General features: G+C 45.2%; 1 protein-coding gene across 2 annotated transcripts in view; it reads right to left on the reverse strand.

The window, feature by feature from the left end:
- kcnn2 (potassium calcium-activated channel subfamily N member 2) overlaps positions 1-20,731 on the reverse strand; it is a gene marked incomplete at both ends in the record, with an annotated part of 191,972 nt that overhangs the window by 62,459 nt on the left and 108,782 nt on the right. For both annotated transcript variants that reach the window (XM_084325269.1, XM_084325268.1), the window contains 3 exons: positions 2,988-3,098; positions 10,894-11,035; positions 16,096-16,514. In XM_084325269.1, coding sequence (XP_084181395.1) covers positions 2,988-3,098; positions 10,894-11,035; positions 16,096-16,514 — 672 coding nt within the window. The remainder of the gene's footprint in view (positions 1-2,987; positions 3,099-10,893; positions 11,036-16,095; positions 16,515-20,731) is intronic.

Here is a 20,731-nt window from a genome sequence, read left to right on the forward strand (position 1 = left end):
AGAACCCTAGTATACCATCACAGGACACAAGACACCAAGCATTAGAACCCTAGTATACCATCACAGGACACAAGACACAAAGCATTAGAACCCTAGTATACCATCACAGGACACAAGACACCAAGCATTAGAACCCTAGTATACCATCACAGGACACAAGACACCAAGCATTAGAACCCTAGTATACCATCACAGGACACAAGACACAAAGCATTAGAACCCTAGTATACCATCACAGGACACAAGACACAAAGCATTAGAACCCTAGTATACCATCACAGGACACAAGACACCACAAGCATTAGAACCCTAGTATACCATCACAGGACACAAGACACAAAGCATTAGAACCCTAGTATACCATCACAGGACACAAGACACAAAGCATTAGAACCCTAGTATACCATCACAGGACACAAGACACCAAGCATTAGAACCCTAGTATACCATCACAGGACACAAGACACCAAGCATTAGAACCCTAGTATACCATCACAGGACACAAAGCATTAGAACCCTAGTATACCATCACAGGACACAGGACACAAAGCATTAGAACCCTAGTATACCATCACAGGACACAAGACACCAAGAATTAGAACCCTAGTATACCATCACAGGACACAGGACACAAATCATTAGAACCCTAGTATACCATCACAGGACACAGGACACAAATGAAGGAAATCACTTGTTTTCACTTGATTATGACAGGCATGTATGTAAAGTACATATCTATAGGGAGGTGTAGTCTGACGTCACTGGTTGTTCCACCCGTTTAGGGATTTATCATTGGGAAAATGGATTAACGGCTATTGTAACAATTCTGCCGCATGGAATTTGAAAAACGTTCCACTTTTGCACAAAATGAGTTCCCTTCTATCACTAACATTATTGTTTAAGCATTTTTGGTTGAAATAAAATTCTGCAATTTTTTTTAATGATTAATTGCGAATATATTCATGTTGAGCTATAGATTGTGGATGAATAAGCACAGAAAGGTACACCATGCCAATGTTAATGCTTTATTTGTTTTAAACGAGACTATTTAGAAATGGGCAATGGGGAAATGCACTGGGTTGGACAGAGGGTGGAACACAAAAAACGGCAATGACGTAACCACTACACCTCCCTAGAGAGATATGTCGTTTTAACGGATCCTCTGTGTGTTAAACTGGAACTGTAAGAGACAGACAGACAGGGCCTGTGGGAGAGATAAGAAGCAGTCGAGAGAGTCGAGGTCACTCGCACAGTCAGGGGAACGTAAACATTGTGTATGAGATAGGGTGGGCATTGCTATGGGCTGGCAGCTGTTGCTAGGGAAAATACTTTATAGCTGTGAGTTCTTCCGGTTTGAGTCAGACGAGGTTGGGACGGCGAGATGAACCACCAAGCGGGTATCAGAGCTGAGCTGAGCTCCCAGCTCTCTGAACAAGGGTTGGGAGGGGGAAGGGAACCACAAGGAACGACCACAAGGACAGAGCTAGCTACCGGCTAACAGAACAGATAGCTACAGGCTAACAGAACAGATAGCTACAGGCTAACAGAACAGATAGCTACAGGCTAACAGAACAGATAGCTACCGGCTAACAGAACAGATAGATACAGGCTAACAGAACAGATAGCTACAGGCTAATAGAACAGATAGCTACAGGCTAACAGAACAGATAGCTACAGGCTAACAGAACAGATAGCTACAGGCTAACAGAACAGATAGCTACCGGCTAACAGAACAGATAGCTACAGGCTAACAGAACAGATAGCTACAGGCTAACAGAACAGATAGCTACCGGCTAACAGAACAGATAGCTACCGGCTAACAGAACAGATAGCTACAGGCTAACAGAACAAATAGCTACCGGCTAACAGAACAGATAGCTACAGGCTAACAGAACAGATAGCTACAAGCTAACAGAACAGATAGCTACAGGCTAACAGGCCGCAACCACCAAGCAGGTAGCAGAGAGATGAATCTATTAATCTAGGTTCATTAGACCATCAAAGACTTTTCATTTTGTACGAGATGCTATGTTTATGAAAATAAACATCCCACAAAGAAAGAGATCACGTTTCCAGTACTAATTCTTCTGTTACGGATGCATCAACGGGGTGAGACAGTGTGACAGCCAGTGAGATAACCATCAACAAACAAACAACAAACACAACGCAGAGACTTCACGGAACGGCAGATGACGGGTTGATAAGGCTGAAAACACTGATATCTTTCACAAAGCATTAGAACCCTGGACACCATCACAGGAAACAAGACACAAATCATTAGAACCCAGAATACCATCAGCTGTGTTGTTCACCTGCACGACAGGAAAAAAGACACAAAGCATGACAAATAGTCAACATTTACAATTTGAGAATTTACGGAAGGATATACAGATAGTATACAGATAGTGTATGTAGTAGGGATACAGTAGTAGAGAGAGTAGAATGTAGTAGATACAGTAGTAGAGATAGTAGAATGTAGTAGATACAGTAGTAGAGATAGTAGAATGTAGTAGCACTAGCTACTAGGGCTGGGCAATTAATAGAAAAACAATCGTGATCTCGATTCATAGACCTACCGGTATGCAATTTCATTTCTAAATTATGACGAATTTTTTTTTAAACTTAAATGATTGTATTGAAAAAAATAAGAATCGCGAGAGAATCGTGATCTCAATTCTTAGAGAGAAAATTCGTGATTCACATTTTATCAAGAATCGCCCAGCCCTAGTAGATACAGTAGTAGAGATAGTAGAATGTAGTATCATTGTATCATCAGGAAGTACAGTGATGTCATCATTATCATCAGGAAGTACAGTGATGTCATCACTATCATCAGGAAGTACAGTGATGTCATTGTTATCTTCATGAAGTACAATGATGTCATCACTATCACCAGGAAGTACAGTGATGTCATTGTTATCACCAGGAAGTACAGTGATGTCATTGTTATCATCAGGAAGTACAGTGATGTAATTGTTATGACTCACTCTTTTGGTCAGCTGGGTGTCCATCATAAAGTTATGAACGTGCTTCTCAGCTTTGGTTAGTTCCAGCTTCTTAGCCACTACAGCTACCACCAGAGCTGTACAACCAGCACCCTGGAACGCGTGCATGCACACACACACACACACACACACACACACACACACACACACACACACACTCTATGTAGTTCTATGTGTTTTCTAGAGTTCTATCTACTCTATGTAGTTCTATGTGTTTTCTAGAGTTCTATCTACTCTATGTAGTTCTATGTGTTTTCTAGAGTTATATCTACTCTATGTAGTTCTATGTGTTTTCTAGAGTTCTATCTACTCTATGTAGTTCTGTGTTTTCTAGAGTTCTATCTACTCTATGTAGTTCTATGTGTTTTCTAGAGTTCTATCTACTCTATGTAGTTCTGTGTTTTCTAGAGTTCTATCTACTCTATGTAGTTCTGTGTTTTCTAGAGTTCTATCTACTCTATGTAGTTATGTGTTTTCTAGAGTTCTATCTACTCTATGTAGTTCTGTGTGTTTTCTAGAGTTCTATCTACTTTTTTTTTTTTTATCCACTTTTTCTCCCATTTTTCTATTTTTCTCCCATCCCAATTTTCGTATCATCCAATTCAACCCTCCCCTGTCACGAACGCTGTTTCTTGCCTCCCACAAGCCGGCTGCAATGTGGACTAAGTCATACATAGCACAAGTCCCCTCCGGTACTTGAGGTAACAGCAGTCGCATCTTTTCACCTGCGCAGCTCGATCTCTCAGTGTCGAGGAGTAACGCGTGGGAGGCTCACGCTGCCCCCGACACTTCCTGATTCTTCCTTGTAGGAGTCGCTTGTTCACAACGTTCGATCCCCACCCTTCAGTTTTCCCTCCCCGTAATACGGCCAATGTGTATTACTGCGGACGACCAGCTAAACTGAAAACAATGTGGAGAGCTGGATTCGAACACGCGAATCCTAGCGTCTCCACACTGGTGGCGAGTGCCTTGCCCACTACACCACCTAGCCGCCCTAGAGTTCTATCTACTCTATGTAGTTATATGTGTTTTCTAGAGTTCTATCTACTCTATGTAGTTATATGTGTTTTCTAGAGTTCTATCTACTCTATGTAGTTCTATGTGTTTTCTAGAGTTATATCTGCTCTGTGTGTTTTCTAGAGTTCTATCTACTCTATGTATTTCTGTGTTTTCTAGAGTTCTATCTACTCTATGTAGTTCTATGTGTTTTCTAGAGTTCTATCTACTCTATGTAGTTCTATGTGTTTTCTAGAGTTCTATCTACTCTATGTAGTTCTATCTCTATGTAGTTCTATGTGTTTTCTAGAGTTCTATCTACTCTATGTAGTTCTGTGTTTTCTAGAGTTCTATCTACTCTATGTAGTTATATGTGTTTTCTAGAGTTCTATCTACTCTATGTAGTTCTATGTGTTTTCTAGAGTTCTATCTACTGTACTTCTGTACTTCTGTATGACAACTATTAAAGAAACTTGAAACTCTATGTGTGTTTTCTAGAGTTCTATCTGCTCTATGTAGTTATATGTGTTTTCTATAGTTATATCGTTAGGTTATGACTATAACCAAGTTCTGTCAATAGTGGTGACGCTCGGCATCACTCTAGCACTGTCCTCGCACACGTGCACGCGCACTGAATAAAGACCACAATGTACCTTTATATCCCAATATTTGTCTGACCACACCCCTATCAGCTCACCTACATAAGCAGGTGTGTGGTCACCTGCTCTCCTCCTTCCCAAGCTTTCACCACAAGGTGAGATCAAGGGCTGCAGCGGCGTCGGATGCCGAGCGTCACCACTATTGACAGAACTTGGTTATAGTCATAACCTAACGTTCTGTTTCATAGTGGATCCGCTCGGCATCACTCTAGCACAAAGGGAGGCCGAGCGGAGCCACCGGCCGACAAATACACCCCGCTGAAAGCCCCCCACAACCATCAGAACAGGGAGGGCCGAGCCCCCCCGACCCCCCCTAGTGGAGGGAACCCCCCCTATTAGAGGTTTCCCGGGAGGGCGACGGACCAGACCGTGCGAAGAGGCACCCAAGCAACTCAACGCACAGGGTGAGCAGACCGTGGCCTGACCCCACGACTACACACACGCACAACCCACATGCCACCCGGGAACGAACAGAGGGAACAACCTCGTTACTGCCCCCAGAAACACTGGGTCAAGGGCAAACCCAACCCTGTGGCAAGGCCGTAGCAGCGGAGCGCGAAGGAAGGCCCAGACCCACCAAAGGGACTGGACCCCCTGGAACGGGGGCCCGGAGAAGTCCATGATGCCAGCATCAAGACCCCACCAGGTGGGCACTTAGTGACCCCGCCCCCCACATCGCCAGCGTATTCGGACAAAGGCCCCTCAGCCGAGCGGGCCCTGTCCCCCCAATAGTCCACTGCCTGGCACACTGACCCTGCAGAACAGGCAGTCAGCATGGCCGTAAGCACACAAAAAAGGTTAACCAACGGAAGCAGGCAGCGCACCGGGGAAAAAACCAGGCAACAGGCTGTTAACCCGAGCCTGGAGACTGCGGACGAGACAGGCGCCAGAGGGGACAGCTGAACACAGCCGCCCCGGCGGAAGGGGCGTATGCTGGCGTTGTTGCATGACCAAGCCTCCATTTAAAAAAAACCCACCCAGAGGGGTTGAGGCAGAGAAGGCTGACACGATTGGCAGACGTCATGAACGTGCAGGGGCACCCTCAACCGGGTAACCCGGGAGTTGACACTGCTCCAACACACCAGGGAATCAACCACCTTGGTGTTACCCAATGCGGTGGTTGTTCCTATAACCCCTCAAGAAAAAACTCCAAAACACACCTGCGGGTATACACCGGCTATACCGCAGTACAAGTGTTTCAGTTTCCAAAAAAGGGTTAACCCAGGCCTACGGGTCGACGAAACATTACTTCAGACCGGGCCCGGCGATACGGGAAGCACAGGGTCACCAGAGGAGGTCAAAGACCACCCCAACAGGCCCCTCTTCGCCATGCGTGAGAGAGGAGCGAAAAGAATGGAGAACCAGCCCCAAGCACACCGTACTTGGTATTCCCAGGCGGTCTCCCAACCAAGTACTAACCAGGACCAACCTGCGTAGCGGCCGAGATCTGACGAGATCGAGCGTGTACAGGTTGGCAAGGCCGTAAGCCATTACGACAGTGCTGAGTAAAAAATTTACCCAACCAGGGTCTCCATAGCGCTTAACCCTGTGACACCCGGACCGACCTGGCATTTTTCCCCTGAAAAAAGCCCAAGTCCCTCAGGGTACCAGAACAGCAGATCTGCATCCCCGGCGGACAACGGGTTCAACTGATCCGGACCAGCGTGACCAGAACCAGTCCCGTGCCCTAACCACGCCGACATGCCTACTCCAGGAAAAGGGGCAGATATGCGTGTTGATCTTAAACATGAAAAGAAGGCGCCACCCAGACGTTCGGGGCGAACCGCGCCCGGTGGCCCACCCCCAGGCCGTGAGACCCCTCTACATATGTTCAGATCCATTCCGTCATCATCCCCCAGATATGAACGAGAATCCGTCGACAACCAAAACAGGTCGTCGGAAGAGGAAAAACCTCCATCCCAGTTGCTTTATAAAAACGCCGTTTTAACCCCAAGCAACCAAGGCGTGCCAGTCAGTCGCCTGATTACAGAACACCCCGAGCTAGCACTATGGGTGCGTCGGGACACAACCACATCAATGAACAGGCTATTTAGACCTGTCATTGAATCCCCAAGGCGCCATGGGGAACGACAAGAGGGGTGTGATACTTCCTAACTCCAACTCTTTTTAAAAGAAAAGAAGGAAGCACCAACAGTATGTATCTCAGTCTACACAGCCGGGGGTACATTTTTTTTTACATTTTTACATCCCACCACCCTCCCATAGAGAGGAGACGGAAATCCCCAGAGAGACTTCCCACGCGAGCTGTACAGATTGAAAAGAATATATTGCACCTTGAGCCATGTAAAAGTTTGGTTTTAGGGCTCTCCGGGGAGGAGGCACTGAAACCATACACACTCAATAATCGAATTTAATCGAATACACACACAATAGAGTAGGACTCCTTCTTGAGGTTCCACTCACCTTATCAATCTGAGGAGGAGGCTCTGTACTCTGAGGAGGCTCCCTCACATGGAAGGAGAGTCCCAACTCACAGAAGGCCCGAATAGGAGCTTCGTGAGGAGGAGCCCTGACCACCCCCCGAAACAGATCCATCATATGGACCTGAACAGCACACGGAAGTCCTACCAACAGAGACGCGCACAGTGACGTACTCTATGGCGGGGGAATTTCTGCGGTGCACACGCCCAATATTCCAGGGCGTGGGACCAGGAAACTCCCCCCCCTCACCCTGTAACGTGCCGAACCGCAACGTGACAGGAACCTTGAAGGACAGGTGGGTTTACCCCTGACCAACAGAAAAAAGGGGGAGGAAAGGTTACCAGTTCACCCCTTTACGACCCCACACCCATGATACGATGTAATGACAAAAAGAGAGTATGACACAGTCATAGTCAGCTCCATGAAGCGTCTAACACAGGGGTGGGCAATTATTTTTCCCGGGGGGCCGAATGAGCAACTGAAAATATGTTGGGGGGCCGGGCCAAAATTCCAAACTCAATTATGCATAATATACATTTTATTTCTATATAAAAAGCAGTAAATGGCATTGTTTTGACCCCTGGTAAGAGTGTATGTTATTATTTGGCAATTAAAAGGTGAGGTTAGCTTTCAAAAATATAATTTATTCAAATAGAATTTATTTCCAAAATGATAAACAAAATGTGAAACATTAATAACAAAGGGCATTTTGAGTTTCATATACTATTGAAACAAGGATTTTCTTAGCTTTCTAAAGACATCACATCATCTTATAGCAAAAATAAACAAGACATGTCACTGAACTGTGTAAAGAAAAGTGTCCCAGTTTTGTAGCCTTTTTTTTTTACTTTACATGCCTATATTAAACATTTAATGTTTTCAGAACTGCAAAAAAAAGAAAAAAAAATATCAAGTGTCCCATTTCACTTGTTATATTTCCACATTTTAGTGTTCTTCAGTTATTTTTTTTTCATTCAGTGTGAGAAATCCAGTCTCTGTTGAGCTTTAACAAGTCCATCAAAGTCAGGTTGCATGTCTGAGGTGGAGATGCGAAGCACAGCTGCCAGATGTTCATCAGTGAGAGAGGATCTGTACCTGGACTTGGTAAACGTCATGACTGAGAATGTCTGTTCACATATGTAGGTGGATCCAAAGAGAACCAACATCTTCTGAGCATGTCTCCTAAGCGTATACTGTGCGTGTGAACGTTGACATAAAAAAAAAAAAAAAAAAAAAAATATTAAAAAATTTTTTTTTTTTTATTTATTTTTTATTATCATGTAATCTTTCGCGGGCCGGTCAGAATCATCCCGCGGGCCGGATCCGGCCCGCGGGCCGTACAATGCCCAGGTCTGGTCTAACAGCTTCACACAGCACATGTGCTAACCTGCTATCTGATTTTTACTAAGGAAAAAACACAGAATAGAGAGGGCTCTCCAAGAGCCCCGGTACCAAACTTACACATGTGCTTCTGTGGCCAGCCCAACCCAGTTGTAGGTCACATGACACACACAACCCATCATCACCTACAAAAAATGGCAAAAACACTCTACAGAGGAACGCCATTTTTCATAATGAGAGAATACATAATTCTCGATTAGTATCGGCCACTAAGCACACACGAAAAGCGACCAAACAATCTTTTCCTTTAGGAAAATAAAGTTCCTCAAGCAGTTTTAGCACAACCTCAGCAATCAAGCTAAGGGTTACATCATATCCCTACCACACAGTGACACAATATAGTGTAACAACATGTCTGAGAGGAGGATGAAGAAGTCCCCAGGGAACCGGGGGGAAACACAACCCTCCTACTTTACCCTTAATACGGCCAGTTGAACAGGTAAACCTGTTAATATGTGAACACACTGTTCATTGTCATTACAGGCTGAGAAAATAATCATTCTTTACTCATATGTCACCAAGCATAGCTTTATAGGTTAGTTTAACCCCCTTAGTTGTGAGTACACAGTACATAAACACACATGATGTTTCTCAACACAACAAACCAGATCATTTTCACATCTGTAACAAACAACCCGATTTGCATGGAGAAGCTAAATACCAGTGACAAGACAATTCACACATAACTCGCATTGTATCCTAAATGTAGTGCAGCAACACTCGTTTTGGAAAACATCGTTATTTACAAAACATTTAGAAGGGAAAGCAAGAAGAAGTGCTCAAGGTCTGGTCAGACCTTGCCTACCTTGAGCGCAGATCAAGCGAAACTGCAGTCTCTAACAAGGCACCGTAGTAAACACAGCTGTTCTGTGTTGTCGACCTGGGCAGCGTCGCCGCTCCATCCCGCCGCTACGGTCCCCCTTGTTGACGCAGTCCTTGCCGTCCTGGCTCAGGGCAGGTTCGATGAACATCCTCTGTCAAAGATGACGTCGTAGTCAAGAGTGTTTAAAACATGTTATAATCAAAGCACGTTCAACAGTGTAGCATTAAGCTAACGGCCGCCCTCGGCCGATAGCAGCAAGCTAACGTTTCCTAGCCTAGCCTAGGTAGGCCACAACTAGCACGCAAGCTAACGTTTCCTAGCCTAGTGATCACAACAGGCTAGCGCCGCAGCTAACAGCTGACTGGCTAACAGTAGGCCACCACTAGCACGTAAGCTAAGCAGCTATCACCTGAACTTGTACACAATGATATAACAATCACTCAGACAGGCCGCCGTTCTGAAACCCTCCTCACTGTTTAAGAGAGAAGAGAAACGAAATGTTAACACAGTTTTACAACGGTGATTTTACCAACACCCGGCGGGGCCAGCACAATTCCCATGGGCTGTAGCTGACTTGAACACAGATCTTCCACTAACGAACATCCATGCCCATATTTCCTCGTGAGGGAATACTCTCATTTGTATATGAAAGACGGGGCCTCACGGTGACAGAGAAACATCCACTCGTCCAGAAAACACAGGGATCACCAGTGTTACTGGTCGTGGCCCACTAGTTAACTATAATGGGCTTCAGACCAAGGTCCTCTGCCGTTGCCTAAGAGGCTTGAACAAAGGACCCTTAATCTGGGGCCGGTGTTCGTAAACATTGTCAGCTAGCCCCCATAGCACTAACAGACAAGTGGAGCTCGCAAGCAAAACATCACTCACCAACCTGGAACCCACCGCTCCTCACAACAGCGGCGCATACTACAGTCCAGCTGCCGCTGAAAAGGTTTTACCGCAACCAGCCACAGCAAGGAACTGCAGTTGGGAGGCATGCAGCGGCGTGCTCCCAATACGAAAACCGGTGGAGGATTTTTAGAACGATCATCATCTTCCAGACACTCCAGTACGAAAACAATATCACCGTATTTTCTCGAATATAGTGAGAGAGAAAATAAAGATATGATGTCAACGTATCTCTTGTTTTCCAACTCTTCTCCTACTATCACATTCACGTCAAGTGGGGATCTACCGAGGCACTTCCTTGTGGTGAAAGCGAGAAAGGAGGAGAGCAGGTGACCACACACCTGCTTATGTAGGTGAGCTGATAGGGGTGTGGTCAGACAAATATTGGGATATAAAGGTACATTGTGGTCTTTATTCAGCGCGCGTGCACGTGTGCGAGGACAGTGCTAGAGTGATGCCGAGCGGATCCACTATGAAACAGAACTGCTCTATGTAGTTATATGTGTTTTCTATAGTTATATCTGCTCTATGTAATTCTATGTGTTTTCTATAGTTATATCTGCTCTATGTAGTTCTGTGTGTTTTCTAGAGTTATATCTGCTCTGTGTGTTTTCTAGAGTTGTATCCGCTCTGTGAGTTGTATCCACTGTGTTCTCACCATGATGCCGGTCAGGAGACAGACTCCTTTGCCACAGTATGTGTTGGGGACCATGTCTCCGTAGCCGATGGTCAGAAAAGTGATGGATATCAACCACATGGCTCCCAGGAAGTTACTGGTAATGTCTTGGTTGTCATGATATCTGGAAGCAAAAATATACATCAGCTTGACGGACAGGCGTGCACATACATACAGTAGTCTCCAGATGGAAAACGCACACCTTGATGCCAGTGCCTCAGAGCACCTACTGTCGTGACTTTCCAATAAGGAGGTGTAGTGGTTACGTCATTGCCGTTTCCCGCGTGGTCCACCCCTCTTGAAATGGCAACGTATTTCCAATGGACACATTTCTAAATCATCTCGTTTAAAACAAATAAAGCATGAACATTGGCATGGTGTACCTTTCTGTGTGTGTTCATCCACAATCTATAGCTCAACATGAAACGATTCGCAATTAATCGCAAAGGTAGCAAAATAACAACGTTTATGTTTTCGTTCACTGGAGGAACTACACAATGGCCGTGACATGTACAGTATTAGGCGACAGCACTGAACGACAGGCGTTCTACTGGTAAGTGTAGTTCTTTTTTAACGACAAATTAAACAACCTTATAATAACTAACTTTATTTCAACCAAAAATGCTTAAACAATAATGTTAGTGATAGAAGGGAACTCATTTTGTGTGAAAATGGAAAGCTTGCCAATGTGAGGCAGAATTATTACAATAGCCGATAGTACATTTCCCCAATGATAAATCCCTATACGAGTGGGCCGCACGGGAAACTAAAGTGACGTCAGACTAACACCTCCCTATTGCAAACGCTTCATGGACAGAACTCACCCCAGTCCTTAACCAGCTACACGTATGTTAATTAGACAGGACAGCCGTTTTTTTTTTTTTTTTATCTTTTCCCCCCTCCTTTTTTTCCCTCCGATTTTTCTCCCACCCAATGTTTAGTCGTTATGCCAATTCCCAATCCCCTTCCTGGTCGCTGCGCACTTACCCCCCACAGTCGGTCTGGGAGAGTGGAGGCTATCACGTGCTTCCTCCGACACACGTCTAACCAATCAACCGCTTCTTTTCACCTGGCAGCGCGGACTCTCACTGAGAGGGCGTAGCGTGTGGAAGGATCACACTATCCCACTTAGATCCTATCCGCGCTTAGCAGGCGCCCCGACCGAACTGTAGGAGTCGCTGTTTACAACGACCCGGACCCACCCCGCCAGCTTCTCCCACCCTCTAATACTGCCAATTGTATTAGTGTGAACGGCCAGCCAAGCTGGTGACAACCCCGGAGCTGTGAGCTGGATTCGAACAGGCGAATCCAGCGTCTCCGGGGTTGGTGACGAACGCAATCTCCGCTACGCCACCTGACCGCCTAGGACAGCCGTTTCTATTGCAAATGGCTGGTGGTCATTGGTAGAAACAGCCCCCAGTGGCAGAATGACCACATGGTGGACGAGGGGAGCATTAATCTTTCTACAGTAACAGATGCGTTTGGAACTGGAGACTACTGTAAAATCAATTACTCATGTACTGCTGATGCACTTCTGGTTAAATGTCTTCAATGACATGACATGAAAAAAACCACAACTCTAACATGGTTGCTGTGTCGTACTGTATCTGACTCCACTCTGCTCCACACAGATGAACTGTACAGCTGTTTGTCCATTTATGTTTATCTATACAGTATACAGCTTTATCTATGTGTATATATATATATATCTTTAACTATGTTTATATATCTATCTCTTTATATATATACAGTATACGGTATGTATATACAGTGTATATACAGTGTATATACAGTGTATATATATATATATATATATATATATATATATATATATATATATATATATATAGTATACAGCTCCAGATATATCTATGTGTATATATATGTATACAATTATACAGCTTTATCTTTGTAGATATCTATACAATATACAGCTTTATCTATGTCTACGGTTCCAATTGTGGTTCGAATGTGATTTTTATCATCTGATAACACCATGCTGCATCCCAAGTCAGAATTCGCTACATTGTGATCTGATGATCGAGAACACATCCCTATAGGTGGTCAGACTGGTATTGTGATCTGATGGTCCAGAACCAGAACACATCCCTAGGTGGTCAGACTGATATTGGGATCAGAATTTGACATTGTCTGGACACAATGTCCCATATGATTCAATGATCAATGGACATAGATGAAGGGGAACAGCAGGGAAAGGGAATGCAGACACATCCAGCCACATGAGACACAATGGACACAATTGCAGGCCACGTGTGGACACACTCATAACATCACAGCTGTGATCTGAGCATGTATTCACAAACATCCAGAGAACCCTCTGAGAAGAGACCTCCTCACTCCAAGAGACCTCCTCACTCTGAGACCTCCTCACTCTGAGACCTTCTCACTCTAATAGACCTCCTCACTCTGAGACCTCCTCACTCCAAGAGACCTCCTCACTCTGAGACCTCCTCACTCTGAGACCTCCTCACTCTGAGACCTTCTCACTCTGAGACCTCCTCACTCTGAGACCTCCTCACTCTGAGACCTCCTCACTCTGAGACCTCCTCACTCTGAGACCTTCTCACTCTGAGACCTTCTCACTCTAAGGGCGTGTTCACACCTACCCTGTTTGGTCCACTTTAAGTGGACCATGGTCCCTTTAGATCGATAGTCCGTTTGGTTTGTACAGGTATGAACGCAAACCGAACTATAATGAGGACCAAACAACCGAACCATGGTCCTCTTGAAAAGTTGGGACTCGGTTCGTTTCAAAGTGGACCATGGTTTGTTTGCTGTTGGTGTGAACGCGATCGAACTTTATATAGTATCTAATCTAGAGCAAATGAGTGACAGGTGCCTAGTGGCGGCGGTCGCGCGACCCAACTCAAATGAATGACAGGCGCGCGGACAGTCTCTCTCTTCCTTTCGCTCTCTGCCTCTCTCTCTCTCTGCCTCTCTCTCTCTCTCTGCCTCTCTCTCTCTGCCTCTCTCTCTCTCTGCCTCTCTCTCTCTCTGCCTCTCTCTCTCTCTGCCTCTCTCTCCGCGCGCGGACAGTCTCTCTCTCTCTCTCTCTCTCTCTGCCTCTCTCTCTCTCTCTCTCTTCCTCTCTCTGTCTCTCTAGCCTGGCGCCGCGCGCAGACAGTCTCTCTCTTCCTCTCTCTGTCTCTCTAGACTGGCGCCGCGCGCGGACAGTCTCTCTCTTCCTCTCTCTGTCTCTCTAGACTGGCGCCGTGCGCGGACAGTCTCTCTCTCTCTCTCTCTATCTCTCTACTCTCTAGTCGACTTGCGCCACGCTCGTAATGACAGTATCTCTCTGCTTTATCACAAGAGACGCTGTCGGCAACTGTTTACGTTTGTGAGTGCTAGTCCAATAGATGAACGACTTGGCGACAGCATGTCCTTTGTTTACAAATTAGATCCGCACCAAACAGGGTAGTGTGAACGCAGACCAAAATCAAACAATGTATCATTTTCACATTTAGTCCACCAGAAAGTCCGGACTATCCACGGATAGTCCGGACTATCCCCGGACTTTCAGGTGTGAATACACCCTAAGGTCGCTTTCACATATAGTTTTGGTGGACTCGGTGCGGTTCTGGTGGTGAAGTTGCAACATTGTTGCATTCTTCATTTGGTTCGCCTGCGTTCACATAGCAATCTGTCAGGCGCACCGAACTATCTGAACAATGTCACGCGGTAGAAAAGGGCGCTCATCTATTGGACAGTGGAAATGTGTGTGTGGCTGCGAGCCCGTGTGTGCGCGCGCGCGCGTGTGTGTGTGTCTGTGTGTGGACTGCGAGCCCTCCAGATCAGCGGAGGCGAGTATTGCCGTGGCATTGATCCATTGATCCAATGCCGTGCGCCTCGGTAATAATAATAAGCCGCGTTTTTTCTTCCTTCTTCCCAAGATGCACAGTTAGATATATAGATATATAGATAGATAGATAGAGAGATAGATGCAGTGTGCTTGTTTTGCAGTGAGTGCTGCGAGCAGTGGTAATAATAATCACTTCCTATATTTGGTTCGCGTTTGGTCCGCTGAAGCGAACCGAGACCTACGTTTTCAGGCGGACCAGAGTTTGTGTGTTTGGTCCGCGAACCGAGTTCGACGCGCATTCACACAAACCCGAAAAACCGGACTATCAAATTCTGGTCCGAAAGTCCGGACCAAACAGCCCCTGTGTGAAAGCGACCTAAGAGACCTTCTCACTCTGAGACCTCCTCACTCTGAGACCTTCTCACTCTGAGACCTTCTCACTCTGATACCTCCTCACTCTGAGACCTTCTCACTCTGATAGACCTTCTCACGCTGAGACCTTCTCACTCTGAGACCTTCTCACTCTGATAGACCACACTACAGTGTACCTTCAGCTGACCTGAACTGAACCCTATATATATAGTGTATACTACACTAGAGTGTACCCTTCAGTTGACCCTGAACCCTATATAGTGTACACTACAGTGTATACTAATGCCATGCAGCATTATTAACCAAACATGTGTCCCATCAAGTACCCCACCAACACCAGGGAAGCAACAACCACAGAACACAAGGAAATACATTGTCCTTTTAGACCACAGCCTCACTGCTGAATCACATTCTGCCTGTTCAAATAGCATACGTTTGTGATCGCCTTCATCTAAGGGGTAAATAGATGTGAGAACATTGTGATCGGAGCACACACATTATTACATGTTGGCTATTTATACACAGTCTTGTCTCGGCTATTTATACACAGTCTTGTCTCTTAAGACTATTTCTACAGTCTTGTCTCTTAAGGCTATTTCTACACAGTCTTGTCTCTTAAGACTATTTCTACACAGTCTCGTCTCTTTTAAGACGAGAAAATGGCACATCTCTCACAAATACTGACTGAACTGTCCTGGGGCACAATCAGGGATAACATATCCAGAGTTTATAATCAGTGGCATTCCCCCTTTTTAACAAACATCCTAAACTCTCCTCTTTTTTTCCTTTCTACTAGGAATCGATCGTAATCATTGAGGAAAATCCAGAGAAAAACATCATCACTTCTGAGAATCTCACTATAAGGACCAACTTCTTACAGCGCTTAAGAGGCTTTGTGAATACGGGCCCAGATCACGACAGAAATCACATTGAAATGGCAAGTGGAACCGTAGCCTATATGTTACTCTGAGCAGCGTAGGGTGTCCAGGCACCTCTCGCAGGCCCTGACCGTCCAGGCGGCGATGATCCACAGGGAGATGGTGAACACCAGCAGCACGGTCCCGGGGCAGATGGTCATGAGGGTCTTCATGACGAAGCGCGTGTTGAAGTTGATCTTGTTGAGCGCCCCGATGCTGCGCGACGAGGCGTCCGTGAAGAGCTTGCTGTGGAGCAGCATGACGCGCGCGATGAGGTAGAGCCGCAGGAACATGGGGATGGACAGGATGATGTCCACGTCCGCGTCCGTCTTGGACGGCGTGTAGGAGAAGGCCAGGCGGGCCGTCCAGGTGAAGGTGTAGTTCCCCGGGATGGGGTGGATGGCACACGTCAGGATCTCCAGGCAGATGAAGAAGATCCGCTCGTAGGTCATGGCTATCCTCCAGTCGTCGGCCGCGTTGTCCACCATGAACAGCTGCAGGGAAACACAACGAGTTACTACGAGAGACCTTTCGACTCTTTACAATACTGACACACCTTTAGAATACTGAAAACACAACCTTTAAAGTACTAAAGCTTCAACCTTTAGAATACTAAGCCCACTACCTTTAGAATACTAAGCCCACTACCTTTAGAATACTAAGCCCACTACCTTTAGAATACTAAAACAACTACCTTTAGAATACTAAAACAACTACCTTTAGAATACTAAGCCCACTACCTTTAGAATACTAAAACAACTACCTTTAGAATACTAAGCCCACTACCTTTAGAATACTAAAACCACTACCTTTAGAATACTAAAACCACTACCGTTAGAATACTAAGCCCATGAATGTGACATGGGGGGGACTGACAGACGAAAGAAGAAGAAAGATGACAATGGTTAAAGGTATAAAAATGATGTCGTTAAACGTTAATGGAATGAATAATACGATAAAGAGGGGCAAAGTGATGTTGAAGTGTAAAAAAAGTGAGATGGAAGTGATTTTTCTGCAGGAGACACATTTGGTAGCACAGGATCATGAGAAACTGAAGAGATTTGGATATGAAAATGCATACTATAGTTCCTTTAAACGGAACCTGAGGAGAGGAGTAATCACGTTAATCAAAAACACAGTCAAATTTGAATTGATCAAGGAAGTAAGAGACAAGGAGGGAAGGTTTGTTCTGGTGAAGGGACAAATGGAGGGTCAAATGATTACGTTAGTGAATGTTTATGCACCCCCAGAGAGTGAGAGGGATTTATATGAGACCATTTTTGATATGATAGTGATGGAACTAGAAGGGATATTGATATGCGCGGGAGATTTTAATGTAGTACTGAATCACGACCTAGACACCACGAGTACTAGAAAAGGATGGGCACCAATCAGTAGATATATGAATATTCAGATGACGGAAATGGGAATTACAGATGTTTGGAGGGGGATGCACGCCATGGACAGGGAATACACACATTACTCACACCCGCACGTGACATATGCGAGAATAGACTACTTTTTGATGACGACGGGGGACAGTTACAGGGTACGGGAGAGCAGAATAGGAGTAGCGGACATATCGGATCACAGTGCCATATATCTGACAGTAGATCTAGAAGGGAGACGGAGGAACACGATCTGGAGACTAAATGTAGGAATATTAAATAACAAGGGGGTGGTGAGTCAGATCAAGGAGGAGATAGCCAGGTATAAGGAAGAAAATGACAACGGGGCGGTAGATCCGAACATTCTATGGGACACACTGAAGGTGGTGATAAGGGGGAAATTGATGGAGAAGACAGCAATGCTGAAGAAGGCCAGAACGGAGACATATCACAATCTGATAGGGAAGCTGAAGAAGCTAGAGGGGAGACACCAGATATCAAAAGAACAGGAAACGCTCGGAGAAATCAAAGACGTAAAGGCCAGGATAAATAGGGAATTATTGACGGAAATAGAAAAGAAAGCGAGGTTCATGAAACAAACGTACTATGAAGGGGGACCAAAAGCGACCAGACTGTTGGCTAGGAGAATTAGGACGCAACAGAAGTTGAACACGATACACACAATAAGGGATACAAAGACTAATGAAATATTGAGAGACCCAGCTGAAATAGAGAGGACATTTAGAGAATACTATGAGAAACTATACACACAGCCAAAAGCAGCGGGAGAAGAGGAAATAGAAGCATATCTGGAGAAGCTAGAGTTACCATCGATAGGGAAAGAACAGAATGAAGAATTAAATAAAATAATTACGGAACGAGAACTGGAAGAGGCAATTAGTAGAGCTAAAAACAACAAGTCTCCGGGGAGCGACGGATTCCCATCGGAATTCTACAAGACATTTAGAACGGAATTAGCACCCATGTTAGGGGCGGCGTTCAGACACACGATGGAAGAGGGGAAAATGCCCCCCTCGTGGAAGGAAGCCATAATCACCACGATACCGAAGGAAGGGAAGGATAGAGAATTATGTAGTAGTTTCAGACCTGTGTCCATACTCAACGTGGATTACAAGATGTATACATCGATAATATCAAAGAGATTTGAGACGTTTATGCCAGACATTATAGATGAAGATCAAACTGGATTTATTAAAGGGAGACAGACACAGGACAACGTGAGAAAGACATTACACATAGTAGAGGAGATACAAAAACAAGGTGGTAGCGCGGTACTGATTAGCCTAGATGCAGAAAAAGCATTCGACAGTGTGAGCTGGACATTTTTATATAAAACATTGATGAGGTTCGGACTGAACGGGAGGGCGGTGAAGATGATCAAGGCGCTATATCAAGAACCGACAGCGAGGGTTAAGGTGAATGGCAGCCTGACGGATAGAATCAGATTAGAGAGGGCTACCAGACAGGGATGTTGTCTCTCACCAACGCTCTTCGCCGTTTTCATAGAACCACTGGCGCAACTGATCAGACAGACCGAGGACATCAAGGGAGTAAGGATAAAGGGAACGGAATATAAACTAGGCCTATTTGCGGACGACGTGATAGTATACATGAGACAACCAGACAAGAGCTTCCCGGCACTGATGGATCTACTGAAGGAATATGGCCACTACTCAGGATACAAACTAAACGTGACAAAGACACAGACCTTAGCATGGAACTATACCCCAATGACGGAAATTAGGGAACAGTACGGGATAAGATGGGACATGGACAAGATTAAATACTTAGGGGTGAACATCACGAGAGGGGTGGGGAAACTGTTTGAGGCGAACTATACACAGATAAATCAGAACATCAAGAGAGACTTAGAGAGATGGACAGTAATGCCCTTGGACTTCAATTCAAGAATAGAGGTCATTAAAATGAACATACTATCAAGGTTACTGTACCTGTTCCAGTCACTACCGATACAAATACCACAGAATCAATTCAGGGAGTGGGACAGACTGATATCAAGGTTCATATGGGCGGGGAGAAGACCACGGGTCAGATATAAAACACTACAACTACCAAAGGAAGAGGGAGGGATGGCAGTACCCAGCCTACAAGATTATTATTATGCAGCGCAACTGAGAGCAGTGACGTGCTGGTGTAACGACAAATATGAGGCAAGATGGAAAGACATTGAAAAAGAGGGGGAGGGATATAAGGTACAAGCTCTGGTGGGAGATAGGGAACTGTTCAAAGAAAAAGAGGGACTGTTAGATCCTATCACCAAATGCACCTTGACCATATGGAACAGAGTAGTAAAAACACACAAATTAGAGAAGCAGTCACGGGTCCTGAGATGGATAGCACATGACAAGAGATTCAAACCAGGGAGGCTGGACCATGGATTCAGAAGGTGGGAGAGGGGGGGGGGGGGCAACAGCGATATGCAAAATGATAGAGAAGGGGGAAATGCAAACACTACAAAAATTAAAGGAGAAATTTGGACTAGAAAACAAGGACCACTTCAGATATCTACAGATTAGAGATTACTATAATAAAGAAATAAGAGGGGACAAGGAAGAAGAACAGAATGGAATAATTAGGATGATAGTAAGGGCATACGAAGGAGGGAAAGGAAGGGTAATATCAGCACTGTACCGGGCTATAATGACCAGCAAGGGACACACGACCGATTATATAAGGGAGAAATGGGAGAGAGAACTAGAGATAGGAATAACAGGGAAGGAATGGGGGAACATATGCGAGGTGCAACATTCAACAACAGGATTGAGGTTATGGAAAGAGTTTGGATGGAAAAACATAATCAGATTCTTTATAACCCCAGAGCTGAAGGGAAAATATGCACCAACACAAAGAGCATGCTGGAGGATGTGTGGGAAGGAGGGGGCAAATCACACGCACATATTCTGGGGATGTCAGAAGCTGAAGGGGTATTGGGAGGAGATAGGGGAGGCAATGATCAGAATATTAGGATACGGATGACCACAAACAGGACTGGTGCTTTACTTAGGAGACCTGACACACAAGGGAATACAAGGGGGGGACAAATATTTAATAAAGATAATGTTGATAGCGGCCAGACAAGCAATAACAAGACTGTGGTACAAAGAAGACCCACCGACAATAGCACAATGGGTAGGAATAGTGGAAGAGATACAGGATATGGAGAGGATAACACACATGCTGAGGTTACAGGAAGAGAAATTTGGAGAAAGATGGGGAAAGTGGGAGGATTACAAGGGGAACGAAAACGACATCACAGAGGAAGAACCAAATACATCACAAGA

This window comes from Notolepis coatsorum (genome assembly GCF_963971535.1).
Source record: "Notolepis coatsorum genome assembly, chromosome: 11".
Classification (NCBI taxonomy): domain Eukaryota; kingdom Metazoa; phylum Chordata; class Actinopteri; order Aulopiformes; family Paralepididae; genus Notolepis; species Notolepis coatsorum.